The sequence below is a fragment of the Somniosus microcephalus genome, unplaced genomic scaffold (genome assembly GCF_052327205.1).
Source record: "Somniosus microcephalus isolate GS21.2 unplaced genomic scaffold, FLI_Smic_1.0 unresolved_chr9, whole genome shotgun sequence".
Lineage (NCBI taxonomy): Eukaryota > Metazoa > Chordata > Chondrichthyes > Squaliformes > Somniosidae > Somniosus > Somniosus microcephalus.
Window position 1 is genome coordinate 31,030,608 of NW_028225187.1, and position 21,563 is coordinate 31,052,170.

The 21,563-nt window shown below is 42.6% G+C and overlaps 1 protein-coding gene across 1 annotated transcript; it reads left to right on the forward strand.

Moving 5' to 3' along the window:
• The first annotated feature begins 4,534 nt into the window (after nt 1-4,534).
• On the forward strand, nt 4,535-9,751 carry LOC147085012 (Fc receptor-like protein 5). Its single transcript, XM_085979712.1, has 3 exons — nt 4,535-4,812; nt 7,670-7,948; nt 9,137-9,751. The coding sequence occupies exons 1-3, from the start codon at nt 4,632-4,634 to the stop codon at nt 9,433-9,435; spliced, it is 759 nt and encodes a 252-aa protein (XP_085835838.1). The 5' UTR covers nt 4,535-4,631; the 3' UTR covers nt 9,436-9,751.
• The last annotated feature ends 11,812 nt before the right edge of the window (nt 9,752-21,563 follow it).

A 21,563-nucleotide genomic window follows, 5' to 3' on the forward strand; every position in this document is an offset into this window, starting at 1 on the left:
CCTTTTCTGCTTATGAGTTTCTTAACCGCCGTGCCCAACGTAGATTATTTTCAGTTATTCCAACCTAAGAGTAGCTGGGCCAAATGGTGGGGAAGTGCTGCATGAGGAGAGCAATATCAATAAACCCAAATTGGAACCATCAGTAAATTCAACAGCAACTGTCCACTGCTTCCTTTCTGTTCTGTATTTGCCCCAGCCTGGATTGGATTTGGGATTGGGATTATATAACGTGTCCAATGTATTCGGGCTGTTGTCGAAGCAGTTCTTCGTTTGATTTAATCATTTGTTAAACTAAACTACGAAATTTTGTTCCCAACATTAGATGGCGATGTGGCCTTCCAGGTCGACCCACCTTCGGTTTTGGAAGGAGATGTTCTGAATCTGAATTGTCGGTACAGAAAATATTATTTGTGGAAAGATGTTGGCTTTTACAAAGGAAATAGAAGGATCCACTCAATGAAGTTGTATTATTGGAACGCTCTGCATAGCATTAGGGTGAATAGTTCAAAAGACAGTGGATCATACCATTGTACTATTGACGAGAACATTTCTCGAAGTGTTCATGTTCACGTTCACGGTACGTATGCAAAATTTCAATTGGTGATATCCCTCTTTAATATTTATAAATATTACTGGTCCGAGAATTTCTGAATCTGTACAAAATTATATATAGTTCTGTGATCTCGGAATAATTTGTTCACGTTAGGTCATATGATGTTTGTCTAACAACGTGCTACTTTAGTCGATATTTAACACGGGCGGGTCTCCTCCCATGCCAGCTCCAGCAGATTTCTTTCTCCTCCCGACCCACCTTTGAGGAGAATTTGGCGGCTTCCCCCATTACCACCATGTGACATCTAGAGGCTGACGGGCAGTTTTCTGCCACGAAACCGAAATTTGATGCTGCCTCTGTCCTTAATAAGCACGATGAGTATATTTGACATAAAGTACCAGCAGGTCCTCGTGAGACCCTGGAACGTCAGTGGTCGGTCCGCTGACGAACATTGTGGAAGGATAGAATAAGCAGTGTGCTCCTCTCCACTCTGTTTTGCTATTTTCACTTACGTGTTTGGCGCAAACTTCGCCACAGACCCCTAATAAACTATGGGAGCAGATTCCCTTGGATGCCCTTGTCATCGCAGCGGGTGTGTTATATCATCACTGATCCATCGCCCTGGCCGTGAGAATCTGGAGTCTTTGTAAATTCAGATGGTGACAACTGAGCAGGGGGCTTTGTTGGGGACAGAGCGATTTTGCTGCGAACAATTGTGGAGTTCACCGTGGTCATAGTAGATGGTGAGACACGGCAGATAATGGCTAAAAGAGAAAAGAGCTATGGGAGGATCCCTGCTGAAATATAAGTCTTGTCCTGGTTGGAATTTCTGTTTCAGCACTTTATATTAAGCAGATTAAGATCTCCGCAAACAAAGCAGCGAGAGGAATTCCACAACAATATAGTAATGCTTCCTGCTCTAGTGTTCCACAATACAGCTGCTAGTTACCGTTAATTGTAGACGCCCCTCGTGGCGATTTGCGTTATTGCCTTGCTCCTATTAAAAAGCTCTGCTGTCTGTTTAACTCAGTGATAGGAAATGTTACCTGTCAATCCAGATTCTGCTTTCACAGAACTCTTCTTCAAACCTAAACTGAGGACTGACCCTGCAGTTGAAATATTTGAAACAATAACAATATTATTGAAACAATGCCGTACAGTAATGGGCTTCAATACTCATTTTACAAAAATGGCGAAGCTCTGATATTGACTTCATACAACACATTTAAGCTCACGGAGACAGCTTCTTTGAAGGACTCGGGGACTTACCTGTGTGAAGCAAATATTTCCTACCGCGTTGTGAAAAAGAGTGATGAGGTTTCCATTGCGGTTAAAGGTAAGGACAGCCAGCTGTAATTATAGTTGAATGAAAGAATTCTTCAGGGGATTATACTTAAATAAACATACGAGAGGGATCCAGTCTGGTAAAGGATTTACCCACAAGTTTATGACGTAATAATCAATTTTGAATGCAACCTGCTAAATGACAGCGCCACCTGGTTCTTACACTATCCATACATTTGCTGAAAACCGAAGTTTTAAAAGCTGCTACGTTTAAGGACCAGCGCCCACTCCCAGTGGGTAATAGTAGCTTCCTGAAATAGTGTGGAATTGGGCGATATTGAATTTATCTCCCATTATATGTCCCGACCGTTTTTGCATCCATTGATCTTCAATGGACAGGAATATCGCGCGTAGTGTAGAATTGGTGCAAGATTCGATGCCGTGCATTTTAACCCATAACCCCAAGGTAAAGTTACCTTCCCTGTTTCTAACTGGCATATTCAGCAGCGAGCAGAACCTGGTCAGGAACAGCAGGGTGATTAATCAGCCAATGCCTTACCACTTACTAGCCCCGGAAATCTTTTATAGTTGAAAACTCGGGGGTAAAATTTAACATTGAGAGCGCTAAAACTGAACGGCAGAAAATTGAATTGAAATTGGCCTGTGTTTATAAAGGGTGAGCAATCTGCTACCACCGGTTTTTTACCCCAGACAAACTTGAATTTTCACCCCCTCCAATTTCAGTAGCGGTGGATGCAAAATGCCCGAGGTCACTAACGTCTGTGCCTCTGGTGCCCGGGGATTCCTTCCCAATCTTTTAGATCCGACCAATCATAACTCGAGCTTCGCATTTTCAATGGAGCAGGCAATCTGAAAACAAGGTGGGAGTTATCAATCCTGTGTCGGCAGTGGATTTCAGAAAAATTGTATTGATAGTAGCTGAGCGTTTAACATGAAGGTCCTAAAATTTGCAGGTGCTGCCACAACGACCAAGGATATTTCAGTATTTAAGACCCGGGAGTAAAGCATCGCCTGGGCTGAGAGCAGAGTTCAAATGATGGGGTTGTGGGGTTGGGGTGTTGGGGGATAATCTCACAGGACCCGCAGGATGTTTCTTCCATTCATTTCAATGGAAGGGTTAACTTGTTCCCAAATCTAGCCACGACAGGATGTTCAGATCTCAAGTGATAACTGTGTCAATGTCCCGAACTGTATATTCCCGTGGCAGAGCGCAATCAAGGATTATTGAAAGCCTCTTTCTCTGAGCTGCTGTCGGCTTTTCATTCTTCTGCTCATTAACGTGAGTTGTCCAAACACATAAATTGTTAAGTCTGTGATGGATGTGGAACCCGGAAAATCCATGCATTATTCTATTTTATAGAGGTCTTCTCCATACCTACACTGAGGGCTGAGTCTGGAGCTCAATTATTTGTGGACCAACAGTTAAATCTCGCCTGTTTGGTTAAAATATTTCGATCCAATACTTCCTTGAGACTCGTATTTTACAAAGATGGACAATCTCTCACTTCAGCGGCAGACAACAACTATTACATCAAGAAGGCATCTCGGCCGGACGATTCGGGGAATTACTGGAGCGAAGCAACTACTTTGAACAGTGAGGTGAAGAAACTGAGTAATCAGGTTTCCGTTTCAGTCAGACGTGAGTACAATTTAAGACAATGTTATAACACTTTTAAAGAGAACATGAAAATCATAGAATACGGGTAGCGCTGATTCAACAGTACACCAGGGAAGTAAAAGTGTATTCACCAGGATAGACTTGAGGTATTGGGACTAACACTACCGGGTTAGCCATAGCTAAAGGTTATTTCATTCGTGGTTTTTAAATGCAAATTCCGAAATTGGGCGATTAGGGAAAGATATTTTCTCTGATTGCGAAGACAGGAAGGAGGGATCAGTAATGTATAATTATCATTAAAGCGGGAGGGTAGCGCTTAGAAGGACGTTCCGAGTGCTGGAACATAGAATGATTTGCCAGGTGGAGCGGTGGAGTTAGATAGAATTTTACAGTGAACATGAGGCTAGTGGCAGTGCCCTCGGGCCTACTGATGTGCGCCTGTCACTGCCCTACAGAAACCAGCGTAAGCCCGTCCCAACATAGGCAGATCTCTTGCTAATGGATGAGAGAGTGTAGCTGAGGCCAGGAAGGTTTGGCGCACTCTTTCCTTATCGTCACAACGCAACTCGGGCACTGTGTGCCCTCTGGGAGGCTCAGAAAGCAAAAGGAGCTGGATGCACACCTTCCATAATCTGGTCGGAGGGGGGGATGGAATGCACCTCACAGCATCCGGTGGAGTTTCCTTCTGTTGAGATCAATGGAGTACATTTACTGTGAGTTCGGTAAGCAATAAGTGATCACTAGTGCTAGATTTTCTAATCCCTTATGTGCTCGGGCGTTGCTTAACCGTCGTTCCCAAAATAGTTTATTTTCAGTGTATCAAACTAAGAAGAGCTGGGCCAAATGGTGGGGAGCTGCTGCACGAGGATAGATTATCAATAAACCCCATTTACAACCATCAGTAAATTCAACACCACCCGACTGCTGTTTCCTTTCTGTTCTTCTTTTTCCCAGACTTGCCTGGAGTTGGGATTGGGGTTTTCTCGTGTCCAATGTATACGGGCTGTTGTGGAGCAGTTCTCAGTTTGAGTTAAGCATTTGTTAAGCTAAAACCGCCACATTTTGTTCCCAACATTAGATCGCAAAGTGGCCTTCAATGTCGACCCACCTTCGGTTTTGGAAGGAGGTGTTCTGAATCTGAATTGTTGGTTCAGAATGCATTATTGGAGGCATAAAGATGTTGGCTTTTACAAGGGCAATATAAGGATTCACTCAATGAAGTTGACCGATCGGAGAGCTCTGCATAGCATTAGAGTGAATAGTTCAAAAGACAGCAGATCATACCATTGCACTGTTGGCAATAAGGAATCACGAAGTGTTCATGTTCACGTTCAAGGTACGTCGGCAATATTTCAATTGGCGATATCGCTCTTGGATATTTATCCATATTACAGGTCCGAGAGGTTCTGAATCTGTCCACATTTATGCATAGCTGTGTGAGCTCGGAAGAATTTGTTCGTGTTAGGTCATAGAGGCCTTGAATTTCCGTTCGGCGGTTTCCTGCCGGTAGATGCCTCCAATCGGAAACAAATCTACGAACTTACCTGCTGGTTTGGAGAGCCCGAGGCTTCCGATCCTGGGCCTCTCCTGTTGGAAATGCGCAGAGGCCCAGGTATCCCAGGGGCACATACGGTTTGCAAGCGCTCCTGGGATCACGTGAGAAAGGCGAACAAATCAAAGAAGGGAATCCCCCTTCATACATTTGACAGGTCTGTAGGGACTGAACTGTCAAAAGTATGATTGGGAACCACATTTAAAAACACACTAAAACAGTAAATAAACTATTTAAAATTACAAAATTAAAATGAATTAAAATTCCATTTAATTAAATATTTTAAACATAATTTATAGAAAAAAAATTAAACATTTTTACTGGGCTATAAATAATTTACCGTTTCAAGAGTATTTCTAACTTATAAGTGAGTGATCAAATTTGTTATTTCTAACTTTCATCACTCTTATGCCTACTTTTACCAGTCGGACGAATTCTACAGCCTTTCAGCTGCCGGAAGTTGTGCAAACTCTCCAGCCACAGAGGCTCTTTTCTTGGGCAAGTGGATCATCTGTCAAGAGAATTCTTGACAGATCGCAGGTGCCGGTTTTAAGCGCATACCTGAAATCGGTGCCTGCAAGGCCCCTATGGGTGAGTACACAGCTCGTATGCACCCGTGGGGGTTGGAAAACTTGGCCCATGATGGCTGTCTAACACCGTGCTACTTTAGCCAATAATTAACCCAGGGTGGGTCTCCTCCCGTGCACGCACTGGCAGCTATCTTTCTCCTCCCGCCCCACCTCAGAGGAGAATTTGGCGGCTTCCCATTACCAGCCTGTTACATCAAGAGGCTGACGGGGAGTATTCCCCCACTAAACCGAAATATGATGGTGCCTCTCTCCCTAACAACCACGATGATGAGTTGACAAAATGCACCAGCAGGTACTCCTGAAAATTCAGTGGCGGGTCCGCTGATGGACTGTGTGGAAGGACACAATAAGCAGTGTGCTCCTCTCCCCTCTCTTTTGCCCTTTCCACTTACCTGTTTGGCATAAGCTTAATCACAGGCTCCTAATAAAATCTGTACGCTGATGCCGTTGGATGCCCTTATCATCGCAACGGGTGAGTTATATCATCACTGATCCATCACCCTGGCCGGGAGAATCGGGAGTCTTTTTAATTTCAGATGGTGACAGCTGAGCTGGGGGCTGGCTAGGGACAGAGCAATGTAGCTGTGGATATTGGTGGAGTTCACCCTGGTCATACTAGATGGTGAAGACGCAGCAGAGAATGGCTAAAAGAGAAAAGATCTAAGGGAGGATATTCCTGCTGATAATTAAGCCTTGCCCAGTATGGAATTCCGGTTTCAGCAGAATAAATTAAGCAGGTTAAGTTCTCCGCAAACAAAGCAGCGAGAGGAAATCCATAAAAACATAATAATGCTTCCTGCTCTAGTGATCCACAATACAGCTGCTGGTTACCATTAAGTATAGGCGCCCATCGTGGCTATTCTCTAGATGTAATCTCTCCAAATTTGCAGACAACACAAAGCTTGCTGGGCGTGTGTGCTATGAGGAGGATGCCAAGAAACTCCAGGCTGATTTGGAGAGATTGGGTGATTGGGCAAAAGCGTGGCAGATGCAATATAACGTGGATAAATGTGAGGTTATCCACTTTGGTGGCAAAAACAGGAAGGCAGATTATTATCTGAATCGCAATAGATTGGGAGAAGGGGAAGTGCAACGAGACCTGTGTGTCCTTGTGCACCAGTCGCTGAAGGTAAGCATGCAGGTGCAGCAGGTGGTTAAGAAGGGAATTGGCATGTTGGCCTTCGTAGCGAGATGGTTTGAGTACAGGAACAAGGATGTCTTGCTGCAGTTATACAGGGCCGTGGTGAGACCACACCTTGAGTATTGTGTGCAGTTTTGGTCAGCTTATCTGAGGAAGGATCACAGATCACAGAAACCCCACAGTGCAGATAGAGGCCATTTCGGCACATATCCCACCCAATCCCCGTAACCCCTACACCAAAACATATCCCCATTTAATCCCCCTAACACTAAGGGTCAATTTATCATAGCCAATCAACCTAACCCGCCATGGAAGGAGTTCAGCGAAGATTCACCAGGCTGATACCTGGGATGGCAGGAATGACGTATGAGGAGAGATTGGGTCGATTGGGCTTGTCCTTGCTGGAGTTTAGAAGAATGAGAGGGGATCTCATTGAAACTTATAAAATTCTGACGGGACTGGACAGACTAGATGCAGGAAGAATGTTCCCGATGGTCGGGCAGTCCAGAACCAGGGGTCACATTCTAAGGATAAGGGGTAAGCCATTTAGGACAGCAATGAGGAGGAATTTCATCACCCAGAGAGTGGTGAACCTGTGGAATTCTCTGCCACAGAAGGCAGTAGAGGCCAATTCATTAAATATATTCAAGAAGGAGTTGTATATATTTCTTAAGGCTAAAGGGATCAAGGGGTATGGGGATAAAGCAGTGACCAGGTACTGAATTTGGTTGATCGGCCATGATCGCATTGAATGGCGGAGAAGGCTCGTGGGGCCGAATGCCAACTCCTGCTCCTATCTTCTATGTTTCTATGATTCTCGGTATTGGCTTGCTCTTATTATCAATCTCTGCTATTTGTTTAACACAGTGATAGGAACTGTTACCTATCAATCCATATTCTGTTTTCACAGAACTCTTCACCAAACCTAAACTGAGGTCTGAGCCTGCAGTTGAAATACTTGAGGGAGACCAGTTAAAATTCATCTGTTTTATTGAAAATATACCGTCAAATATTTGCTTAAAATATTCATTTTACAAAAATGGCACAGCTCTGATCTTGACCCCATACTACAAATATATTCTCACTGAGGCAGCTTCATTGAAGGACTCAGGGACTTACCAGTGCGTAGCAAATGCTTTCGACTTTGGTGTGAAAAAGAAGAGTGATGAGGTTTACATTTCGGTAACAGGTATGGACATCCAGCTTTAATTATTGTTCATCTTTCATTTAAAGAATTCTTCAGGGCATTATAGTTAAGTAACCATACGGGAGGGATCCGGTCTGGTAAAGGGTTAACCCTCAAGTTTATCGGGTATAAATCAATTTGAATGCAATCTTTTCAAATCTTATCACCACGTGGCTCTTATACAATCCTTACATTTGCTGAAAACCGCATTTGTAGGAGCTGCAAAATTTGAAGTCCAGTGCCCACTCTCAGTGGGTAACATTAGCTTCCTTCAGTAGTGTGGAAATGGGCGATTATGAAATTGCCTCCCATTATTTGTCCCGCCCGTTTTTGCTTCCCATCATCTTCAGCAGACAGGAAAATCGTGCGTGGTGTACAATTGGCGCAAGCTTCGATATTGGAAATTTTACCCCATGGCTCCAAGGTAAAGATACTTGCTCTGTTTCTGTCTGGCTGAATGAGAAACCAGCAGAACCTGGTCAGGAATAGCAGGGTGTTTAATCAGACAAAGCCTTAGCACTTACTAGTCCCGGAAATCTTTGATAGTTGAATACTCGGGGGTAAAATTTAACTTTGAGAGCGCAGTAGCGGATCAGCAGACAATGGAATTGAAATTTGCCTGTGTTTATAACGGGAGGCCAATCTGCGACCACCGGTTTTGCACCCCATCGAAATTTGAAATTTCACCCCGTCCAATTTCAGTAGAGGTGGAAGAGGATGAGGAAAAACGCCCGAGGTCACTAAAGTGTGAGCCTTTGATGCCCAGGAATTCCGTTTCCACTCCGTTAGATCCGGTCAATCATAACGCTATCTTTGCATTTTCTATGGAGCAGGCAATCTGATGACAAGGTGGGAGTTATCGATCCTGTGTTGGGAGTGGATTTCCAAAGAATGGCATTGTCAGTTGCTGAGCTTCTAGCATGAATGTCGCAAAGTTTGCAGGCGCTGCAACAATGACGAAGGAGACTTCAGTATTTAAGGCCTGGGCGCAAAGCATCATCTAGGCAGAGAGCTGAGTTAAAATTCTGGATCAGGGGCGCGTTCTGGTGTTGTGGGCTAATCTCACAGGACCCGCAGGATGTGTCTTCCACTCAATGTTCCAAAGATTAACATTTGCTGCACAAATCCGAAATTGTAATGTCTGTGATAGTTGTGGAATCTGTCAAATCCATAATTCGTTCTATTTTATAGAGCTCTTCTCCGAACCTACTTTGCGGGCTGATTCTGGAGCTCAATTATTTGAGGGCCAACAGATAAAACTCGCCTGTTTGGTAGAAATATTTCGATCCAATTCTTCCTTGAGACTCGTATTTTACAAAGATGGACAACCTCTCAATTCAGCGGCAGACCACAGCTATTACATCAGGGAAGCATCTCGGCCGGAAGATTCGGGGATTTACCGGTGTGAAGCAACTACTTTGAACCGTGAGGTGAAGAAACTGAGTAATCAGGTTTCAGTTTCAGTCAGACGTGAGTACAATTTAAGATAATTGTTTATCACTTTTAAAGAGAACAGGAAAATCATAGAGAACGAGTAACGCTGATTCAACAGATGATGCCAGGGAATGGAAATTTTATTCAACAGGATAGACTTGAGCCACTGGGACTAACACGGGTTTGCCATGCCTAAGAGTTATTTCATCAGTGCTTAGTACATGCCAATTGCGAGATAGGGCGATTAGGGAAAGCTATTCCCTCTGTTTGCGAAGACAGGAAGGAGGATCAGTAAAGTATAATTATCACTAAAAGCGAGAGGGTAGCGCTTACGTGAACATTTTATGTGTAGCTGACTGCTGGAAAGTAGAATTATTTGTCAGGTGGAACGGTGAAGTTAGATACCACTGCATTTAGGTAGAGTAATGTTTATGTTATTGGAATAGTGCAGAGTTCCTGCTTTTCACTAGCAGAGTCAGGAGGAATAAGGACCAGGCCAACATAGTAGGGTGGCCATAAGTGGATTGCAGTAGGAATCATTGTCGTTCCAGGATCAGGCTTTCCTCTATTAATTCCACCTACTGCTAAAGTAGGAGAGGGAGACGGGCGCCCAATATTGGTGTGGTAACCTATATGTCGAGCCTTCTTTATTATGATGAGAACCCTATTTCACTTTGAAAGTAATGCTACAAATTCTGCAAAAGCAATGTAATTAACAATTTGCAGGAACCCCAGTGTCAAAACCGGAACTGGCAATCAGCCCTGGTAAAGAGTTAATAGAAGGAGACACAGCGTCGTTAACCTGCTCAGTGTTCAACGGTTCTACCCCGATTACTTACATTTTCTACAAAGACCCGGATAAAGAACTCCTCCGCGAGGAGTCCAACCTAACCGAAATTAATTACCAAATCAGTGAAATCAACCAAAGCACCCAAGGGGATTATAGTTGCGGTGTTTCAAACAAAGCGACAGGACGTCCTCTGCAAAGCGATGTTGTTACAGTTTCAGTGATAGGTGAGTTATTATAAGTACCCCTGAGGCAGAACGAAACAAGTGGCTCAAAGTCAGATGAGCCCGGTAATCACTGCTTGTGCCATCAGCTTGGATGGTGTAACATTTTCTTTGACATTCCTCTATGTGAAGTGAGGCACTGCACCATTTACATTAAACAGGTGAATTACTAAAAAGAACTAGAATGTCATCTGATCGCATCAAGTATTGGTCTATAAACTGCAACAGTTATTTGTAGGTTTAAAAAGGCCGATCAGTATGTTTAATTGACAAATTGAGGGAAGTAATACGGATAATTTAAGGACTCAAAACTTAATGCCATAGGTAGTAGTTTCTGGGCTATATGTTTTAGACCACCATTTCTCGACAGTTGTTGCTAATATATTTGTATTCGTTTATGTGATGTGGGTATCTCTGGCAATGCCAGAATTTATTGCCTATCCCTAATTGCCCTTGAGAAGGTAGTGCTGAGCGGCCTTCTTGAACCGTTGCTGTCCGTGTGTTGACGGTACTCCCGTAGTGCTGTGAGGGAGGGAGTTCCAGGAATTTGACGCAGTGACGATGAAGGATCGGCGATAAACTTTTAAATCAGGATGGTAGATGATTTGTAAAGGATCTTACAGGTGCGGTGTCCCCATGCCTCTTCTGCTCTTGTCCTTCTAAATGGAAGAAGTATCGGGTTTGGGAGGTGCTGCCGAAGAAGTCTTGGCATGTTGCTGCAGTGCATCTTGTAGATGGTGCACACTGCAGCCATGATACGCTGGTGGTGGAGGGAGTGAATTTGTTACTTGTTGGATGATGTGCCAATCAAGGAGGCTGCTTTGTACTGGCTGGTGTCGAGCTTCTTGAGTGTTGTTGGAGCTGCACTTATCCAGGCAAGTGGAGAGTATTCCGTCACACGACTTACTTGTGCCTTGTAGATGGTTGAAAGGCTTTGGGGAGTCAGGAGGTGAGACACACGCCGCGGATTACCCAGCCTCTGCCCTATATCGATATCATGGTACCAGGTAGAAGTTTCATAAAGCTTGATCTGATTTCATGAAATACTTTTCTTTCGACAACGCAAAAAGTATATTGATTTCGTATGATTTATACGTCATAAAGGACACATCACACCTCAGGTGAACATTTATAAGTCTAGTTTCTGATTAAGAAATTGATCGTAACTAGATGGAAATAGACCTGAAATAAACTAGCAGAATTTCCCACAAGCGCTTTAGAATTTGAAATTGATAAGGTCAAAAGCAGAGCCATGGTTATAAAGCGAGAGAGAGGGAGAGATTGGAAGGGGTGAGCAAAAAACTGGCTGCAAATATGGGTCTTGTAGGAAGTTTGAAGCAGGCTGTAGTAGAGATGTAAATGCGATTAATGAGATGGTTTAAGAGAGCAGAATCAAATTACTTTCACTAATGGTGTGACAAAGGAAGCGTATATGCCCAATCGGCCACAAATCAATTGACTAAACTGTGTAAAGACAGAGATAAAATTGGAGGAGATTTGTCAGAGATATAGTGAACAGGAGGACCAGGAGTTTAAGTTTATTACATTGGAGGACAGGGAGCTAGATGAAAACAATGGCGAGTAAGAATTAACGTGGGACAGGGACGTTTGGATTAGTTGGAATTAGTGGACAGCGGGGTCAGGAGCCCAGAAAGGAAGTCATTGTAATAATCGAGGCTAGAGCTTGCAAATCCACGGATCAGTGTTTCAGCGTGCAGGGGTTGAGGTGGGTAGAAAGGGAATCAATTTAGTGCAGATTAAAAAATAAAAATTAATTCTGCGTATGGTGCGAGGTTGAATTTGTTATGATTGGAACGGTTTTATATGATTCATGGAATAATTTTGTTTGATTCCAGCACAAAGTCACACAACCGCGATCACAGCAGCCGTTCTTCCACTTTTTCTGATCGCTACCCTGATTGCACTGGTTTCCTTCAAACTTCGGAAAAAGAAACAAGGTGAGCAGTGTCTTACGGGCAGCTGAGTGGCTTGACAGTTACGTGAGGGGATTCAATCCCCTCCATATTCAGATGCAGCATTCGAAATGTAACAGAATGATTTGAGAGGGAGACCAATAGTGTGGGCTGGAGAACGAAGACTTAATTACCAGGATAAGTTCGGATCATGAAGTCAGCTTACTGGTTTGAGGGTATTTTTCCACCTTCTTCCATTTTGAAAAGGTCTGCATCTTGGCGAGGGACAGACAAATAACTGGCAGGTGGTTAGTAAGAGAATGTGAAATCTGATAGCGGATGTCTAACATCTTAAAGTTTCCCAGACGCTCTTTGTGCATTCGTCCTCTGTTTTAGTTAGTGATTCATTTAAATGCACGTTTGCAACAGTTTCTGATTAATAATCAACGAAAAAGTTTACTGTTTGGAGATTACTTAAGGTAACTCAAGCCAGCTCTAGCCAGGAAGAGCGCAATATTTACTGCACAACTTGCTGAAATATGTCTCTTCCTATTTTATCCAGACAATTCCTCAAGTGTTTCACAGCCGCAGGGGTAAGTCTGCAAAATATTTGTATTTGTCAGTCATAACTATATCCATGATTATACTGAAAGGGTGAAAATCGTCTTTGGCATGGTTGCAAATCAGGCGGTATTGCATCTACCACCATTTATACGCCCCTGAATTGAACTGAATATTGGATGGACATTGATGGGCGGTAGGGGCACTTCAGTCAGTTATTCCTCCACGCCCAATTCGAATTTCTCCCCGTAGTATCTGATATAGCTCCGCTGAAGACAGTTACAATTTTTAAGAGCTAAATATTACCTTATTTTTGTTTTTGCTTTTTAGTTTATCAACAGGCCAGTCAGCCTAACATAGTTATTTGAAACCATTATTACGGAAAAAATAAACTTTTATTTGGAAATCACGGTTTAATCAAGGAGATCCAACATGGATTTGTCGAAGGCAAATCGTGTCTGACAAACTCGATTGAATTCTTTGATGAGGTAACAGAAACTTTTGATCAAGGTAGTGTAGTAAATGTTGTGTATATATAGACTTTCGGAAGGCAGTCGACCGAGGCTTGTTAAAAAATATGTAAACTCATGGGATTAAGGGAACGTGGCGGTATGGATAGGGAATTGGCTCGGTGACAGGATGCAGAGTGTGGTGGTGGATGGATGTTTCTCAGACTGGGAGGTGGTTTTGCAGTTCTGTTCCCCAAGGGTCAGTTTGGGGTCCATAACTCTTTGCAATTGCAATGAGCGACCGAGATTAAGGTGTAGGGGGCAACATTGTAAACTTGCAGATGACACATAACTTGGCCAGGTAGTAGATAGTGATGAGGATACTTGTAGTCTTCAGGGTAACATAGACAGGAATGGTTAAATGGGCAGAAGCATGGCAGTTGGAGTTCAACCCTGAGAACTGCGAAGTGATGTACTTCTGGAGAACTAATCTGGAAAGACAATATACAATAAAGGATTCGATTTTGAAAATGGTGGATGAGCAGAGATGACTTGATGTGCTTATAAACAAATTCTTAAATATGGCAGGACAAGTTGCTAAGTTGGTTAAAGCAGCATAGGGAACACTTGTATTTTTTAAATATCGGCTTAGAATATAAAAGCAAAGAGAACATGCTAGAACTTTTGAAATCAGTAGTTAGACCTCAGCTGGCCAATTCTAGGCAGCAACTTGCCAAGGCTCCTTCGACAGCACCTCCGAAACCCGCTATCTCTTCCACCTAGAAGGACAAGGCGCATCAGAACACCACCTCCGAGTTCCCCTCCAAGTCAAACACCATTCTGCCTTAGAAGTATATCGCCGCTCCTTAATCGTCGCTTGAGCCAATGTCCTGGAACTCCCTCCCTAACAGCACTGTGGGAGTACCTTCACCGCACGGACTGCAGCGGTTCAAGAAGGCGGCTAACCACCACCTTCTCAAGGGCAATTAGCGATGGGGAGTATATGCTGGCATTGTCAGCGACGCCCACATCCCAAATACAAATAAAATCACACTTCAGGAAACATGCAAGAGGCAAAGAAAGCATACAGAGGATGTTTACAGGATATTACCAGGGATGAGGGACTTTATTTACGAGGAGTGGTTGGATAATTAGGAGGTGGAAGAGAGAAGGTTAAGGGGTGAGTCAATAGTGATTTTCAAGAGGACGAGAGGTTTTGTTAGAGTAGATAGAGAAACAATATTCCCTCTTGATCAATAACTAGAGTTCATAGATTTAACATCATTGTAAAAAGATCTTGAGGGGAGATGTGGAGAACTATTTTTCATTCAGAGAGTTGTCGGTATCTAGAACACTCCAACTGAAAATTTGGTGGAAGCGATTTCCATCAATAACTTTAGCAGTTAATTGGACGGATCTTTGAGGATGAGGACCTTACAGGGCTGCAGACAAAAGCCAGGGATATGGGACTAAGCAAGATTGCTCCTTCACGGAGTTCGATGTTCTCTGTAGCTACTGCTGAATGTTTCTATGATGCTGTAACATTTCGTTGAAAGTGAACTTTGAGTTGTTGATGCATGAATCCTTAATATCTAAGAATATTTTCGTGCAAAGGGTGACAACTGAAAATAGATCTGTACCTCCGAGTGAAGAAACATCTGCGAGCAATTTCGAGTATGCAGTTGGGGGATCAGCCCCAAATACTGGTAAGCATGAACTGACACTTGAAAAATATGGTAGATTGTTCATGGTAACATTTGTTCTGCTGGTAACCCACTGTCACATCAGTGGAAGTTCAGTGAAAACTTTAGGGAGACGGCCGTTTCACATGACTTGCACCAATATTCCGCCGACATTGCGACGGGACATGGTGGAAATCGACCATGGACATTGGAGATCTTCATCTGCAAGCATTCAGCATACTCTAGTTAGATTTATAACTTACTGCCTGGACAGGTAGCATCGCATGGGTTGAGCATACGAAGGGAAATAGTTTGGGGTCGTTGGCACGGTCCATTTGAACCATGTTGATAGAAAGAAATGCAGGTGGTTCAGTAAAGGATGTGCCTGTTGCCCCAGCAGACTGAGCTGTCTGCGCTCTTTGCAGATGATGCTAACTGCTCCGACGCCAAGACAAAAAGCTACCCCTTATTCCCTTTTCCTTTTGAATTAATTATTTCCTCTACTTCTCATTCTTCTTTTTCTGAAGTTAGTGGGTCCCAATCGGCCGGGATTGATAGGAAGGCATCTGGGTGCTAGTCCATATGTGTTAATCTCAGAAACTGATAATCAGACATAATGAGCAATATCTTGAGTACTCAATTGACATTGGGACCTGTCTCCTCACAACCACTACAAATCAAATTTCCAAGCAAAGAATGATGGAACTGGACCTCTCACCGCTATCTGGGTGAAAGGAATGGAGAGAATGAGAGAATGTGCTGCTCACCGCCACCCTGTTTATAAGCAAGTGACTCAGCCCAGCCCCATGGCTTGGGACCAAGACACTTCATGACTTTGCTCACGGGACTTTGGATCAGTTGTATTGATCAGGGTAAATAGTTGCTAGCTTTTAAAACCAGTGAACACAGCTGTAAATTTCCAATCATGAATTGTAGGATGGGTCTGGTATCTAAGTGCTTCCTTGATTATCATTGATCGCAGTTTCCTCTTTCTCTCTCTACAGCTTCTAGTTCTGATCAGGTAACCTACAGTTTAGTAGAAGGCACGAAGCCCATGGAAGGTAAGGAATCGCTGTGTTACTTTGCTAGAGGGCTTGTTAACTACTGTAAGTGTAGCGTCTGTCTTCAGTTTGTGAGACGTCATCTGGGAAGAGCCTGAATCGATTGATGCATTATAGGACTGACACCACAGTACCAGTATTTGTAAAAGAAAAAATCACTATAGGCTCTTTGTAAGTTCCATCTCTCGGGATTAGTATCCTTAGAACCTGCACACAAACTCCCCTGTTCTGGTTTTTTGATAACATCATAACTGGCCGGACTATTAATGTTGCCATAAACTGCAATGACGATAACAAATGCTTAATATAAGTCGATCGATACATTTGAAGGCAAATAATGTGTACTTTTGGTGGCAAACATCATCCATTCTTGGACATTTAAATCAATGCTATTCAATTAATGGTTATATATCATCCTTATTAAACTGATGGAAAAGACATGATCTATTCCCATGCACTATATTCATATTATGGATACTAATACGGTTGTCTCAATTCATTATCGCTATCAATTAATTTATATCAAGCAATCAATCAGTCTACCTTTGTAAATGGCTATCCATTTATCCATCAATATGTTTCTATCTATGTATCTATCTATCTTTATATCTATTTTCCAAATATCTATATCTTTCTATCTATCTCCCCGTGTCTTCCTCCCTATTTCTCTATATATATCTATCGTCTCTCTATCATCTATATATTAATCCCTCGTTTTTGACTTGTTTTCTCTTTTTGTTTCTGTTTAGATATTACCGGAAATGCTGCCAATTTAGTGTATTCGGAGGTCACTATCAGAAAGTCACGAGACTGTGGTAAATTCTGTGAATTGTTCGCTGCTGTTGCTAAGGGAGATGATAATTACAGTTCTAGATAATGTTGGGATATTCCTGTGCTTGGTATAGTGGGAATGAGGCACATGGACTGTAAACTAAATAGTGGGGGTTGGGAATCAGGTGAAGGGGAACTTCGAAAGTCAAAGAGAAGGTAGAAGGTAATAGTGCAAGGTAGCGATAGGGTTAATGATAACTAGAGAGTGACAGGAGGAGATAGAGCATACAAACATAAACGTGCAACTACACATAGATTCAGAGTCGGTAAAAATGGTATAAAATAAATAAAAGTTATTTATCTGAATGCACACAGCATTCGTAACAAGATAGATGAGTTGGCGGCATGAAGAGAAATAAATGTGTGTGATCTGAAAGCCATTACAGAGACGGGGTTGCAAGGTGACCAAGGCTGGGAACTGAATATTCAGGGGTATTTGACATTTCGGAAGAATAGGCAGAAAGCAAAAGGAGTTGGGTAGCTCTTTTAATAAAGGATGATATCAGTGCAGTGACGAGAAATGATATTGCCTCAGGAAATCAAGATGTAGATATAGTTTAAACGGAGAGAAGAAATAATAAGTGAAATAAGTCACTAGAGGGAGCAATCTATAGGCCTCGTAAAAGTACCTACACTGTAGGACAGAGTATAAATCTTGAAATAATATTGGCTTGTAAGAAATATACTGTGATAATCATGGGCAATTTTAATCTTTATATAGATTGAACAAATCGAATTGACAAGGTTAGCCTTGAGGACGAGTTCATAGAATGGATTCAGGATGTTTTGCTAGAACAATACGCTGTGGAATCAACCAGGGAGAAGGCTATTTTAGACCTGGCAATATGTAATGAGGCACGATTAATTCATGATCTCATGGTAAAGGATTCTCTAGGGAACAGTGATCATAGCATGATGAATTTCTAATTCAGTTTGAGGGTGAGAAACTTGGGTCTGAAACTAGTGTCCTAAACTTAAATAAAGGCAGTTACAAAGGTATGAAGGCAGAGTTGGCTAACGTAGACTGGGAAAATAGATTAATGAGTAAGACGGTAGAAAATCAGTGACAGGTATTTAAGGATATTTTTCGTAACTCTCAGCAAAGATTTATTCCAGCGTCAAAGGCAGACTCTACGAGAAGGATGAACATCTGTGGCTAACTAAAGAAGTTAAAGACGGTATCAAATTGAAAGAAAAGGCAGATAATGTTGCAAAAATTAGTGGTAGGTCAGAGGATTGGGAGATTTTTCGAATTCGGCACAGGATGAATAAAAAACTAATAAAGAGGAAGAAATAGATTATGAAAGGAAACTAGCACAAAATATAAAGAAACAGACAGTAAGAGCTTCTACATGTATATAAATGGGAAGAGAATAGCTAAAGTAAACGTTGGTCACTTAGAGGATGGGACTGGGGAATTAATAATGGGAAACAGGGAAATGGCAGAGACTTTGAATACACTAAAAGCATCACAATAATAATTGGTAATCAAGGGCTATGTTCACAATATATATCAGTAATTTAGGTGAGGGTACCAAATGTAATATTTCCAAGTTTGCTGACGTCACGAAACCAGGTGGGATTGTGAGTTGTGAGGAGGATGCAAAGAGGCTTCAAGGTGATTTGGAGAAGTTGAGTGAATGGGCAAATACATGGCAGATGCAGTATAACGTGGATAAATGTGAAGTTATCCATTTCGGTACAAAAAACAGAACAGCTGAATATTATTTAAATGTTGATAGATTGGGAAATGCTGAATTACAGAAGGACCTGGCCGTCCCTGTACACCAGTCACTGAAAGCAAACATGGAGGTGCAGCAAGCAGTTAGGATGGCAAATTATATGTTGGCCTCCATTGCAAGATGACTTAAGTAGAGGGAAAATGAAACCTTACTACATTATACGTGGCCTTGGTGAGACCTTGTGCATTTTTGGTCTCCTCACCTAAGAAAGGATAAACTTGCCACAGAGGGAGTGCAGCGAATGTTCACCAGTCTGATTCCTGGGAAGGCAGGACTGTCGGATGAGCAGAGATTTGGTCGACTAGGCCTGTATTCACTAGAGTTTAGAAGAATGAGAGGGGATCTCATTGAAACGTATAAAATTCTGACAGTGCTAGACAGACGGGATGCAGGGAGGATGTTTCCCTGGCTGGGCGGGTGGGGTCTAGAACGATGGGTCACAGTCTCAGGATGCGGGGTAGGACATTTAGGACTGAGATGAGGAGAAATTTCTTCACTCAGAGGGTGGTGAACCTATGTAATTCTCTACCACAGATGGCTGTCGAGGCCAAATAACTGAATATATTTTTAGAAGGAGATAGCTAGATTTCCAGACACAAAAGGCATCAAGGGGTATGAGTAGAGAGCGCGAATATGATATTGAAATAGATAATCAGCCATGATCACATTGAATGGCGAGCAGGCTCAAAGGGATGAATGGCCTACTCCTGCTACTAATTTTCAATTCACTATGTTTTCTAAATCAATGACTATCACTAGAGAAAAACTGCGAGGCAAATTAATGAGACTAAAGACTGACAATTGCCCTGGACCTGATGGCCGACTTTCAAGGGTCTTAAAAGAAGAGGCTCCAGAGATACTGGATGCGTTGTTTGTAATCGACCAAAATTCCATGGATTCTGGCGAGCTCCCAGTGCCTTGGAGAACCGCAAATGTAGCACTTCTATTAAAGAAAGGAGGGAGGCAAAAAGCAGGAAACTATAGGCCAGTTAGCCTAACATCTGTCATTGGGAAAATGCGGGAATCCATTATTAAGGAAGTCATAGCAGGACATTTAGAAAATCCTAATGCAAACAAGCAGAGTGAACATGGTTTTATGGAAGGGAAATTGTGCTTGACAAATTTACCAGAGTTCTTTGAGGATGTAACGAGCAGGGTGGATAAAGGGGAACCATTAGATGTGGTGTATTTGAATTTCCAGAAGGCATTCGATAAGGTGCCACATAAAAGGTTACTGCACAAGATAAGAGCTCATGGGGTTGGGAGTAATATATTAGCATGGATAGTGGATAGGATAACTAACAGAAAAATGAAAAGCCGGGATAAATGGGTCATTTTCCAGTTGGCAAACTTTAACTTGTGGGGTGCCACAAGAATCAGTGCTGGGGCCTCAACTATTTACACTCTATAGTAATGACCGGGCCAAATTTGCTGATGATACAAAGATAGGTGGGAAACAAATTGTGAGGAGTACACAATTAGTTTGCAAATATAGATATGTTAAGTAAGTGGGCAAAAATATCGCAGATGAAGATTAATGTGGGAAAATGTGAGATTATCAACTTTGGTAAGAAAATTAAAACAACAAATTATTATTTAAATGGAGGGAGACTATTTAATCCTGCCATACAGAGGGATCTGGGTGTCCTCGTATTTGAAACACAAAAGGTTAGCATTCAGGTACAGAAAGTAATTAGGAAGGCAAAAGAATGTTGTCCTTTATTGCCAGGGGGTGGAGCATTAAAGTAGGGAAATCTTGCTACAACTGGAGTACTGCATGCAGTTTTGGTCTCCTTATTTCAGGCGGGATATACCTGCATTGGAGATAGTTCAGAGAGGGTTCACTAGGCTAATTCCTGAGATGAAGCGATTGTCTTCTGAAGAAACGTTGAGCAGGATGGGCCCATACACATTGGAGTTTAGAAGAATGAGAGGTGATCCTATTGAAACATATAAGATTCTGAGGGAGCCTGACAGGGTAGATTTAGGGAGGATGTTTCCCCTCGTGGGGTAATCTAGAAGTAGGGGGCACAGTCTCAGGATAAGGGATCGCCCATTTAAAATGGCGATGAGGAGTAATTTCTTCTCTGAGGTTCGTGAATCTTTGGAATTCTCTACCCCAGTGAGCTGTGGAGGCGGAGTCATTGATTGTATTCAAGGCGGAGATAGACATATATGTGAGCTACAGGGGAGCGAAGGGTTTTGAGGAGCGGATGGGAAAGTGGCGTTGAGGGCAATATCAGATGAGAAATGATCTTATTGAATGGTGGTGCTGGTTCGAGGGACCGAATGGCCTACTCTTGCTCCTATTGCTTATGTTTCTTATGAAATATCACGTAGATGTTATTAGCACATGTAATTTTTACCTTACTCAGCCTGGCCGAAAATGGACAGGGTCTGGTGAAATGCGGTTCTCAATCGCACCCATTTTTACCCTCCTACTACAATGGAGAGAAAATCCACTGGGGATAAACCCAGAAATTGTCCCGATCCCTTCAGTTTACCGGCAGGGTAGGTGAGATTAAAATGACCCCGGATTAGGCTGGATTCATCTAATTCTGTTCATCAACTTCCCCAGATTGTTTCATTTATAATGCGTCTCCTTTATTTACAGGTAATGATGGTGGCGCCTCAGGAAGGAAACAGGTAAGTTATCTTTATAGGGGAAAGATGCTGCTGATAAATACCACGACCAATGCGGGTAGATTTCTAACTTACCTTCGCAAAGTAAAGTGTCAGCCATCAGTTATAGCAATGGCCCGATTGATACACACACCCTTATTGAAAAGATAGTCGTTTGGACTGTGAACCGAGCAGCACATTCGCTGTCACCCGTTATGGTCCCACACTGCCCAAAAGCAATTTTAAACCTGATGTCTATTATTCTCTATCATTGGGGCAGATATTCTGCTTGCTTCTTGGGCTTAATAGAGG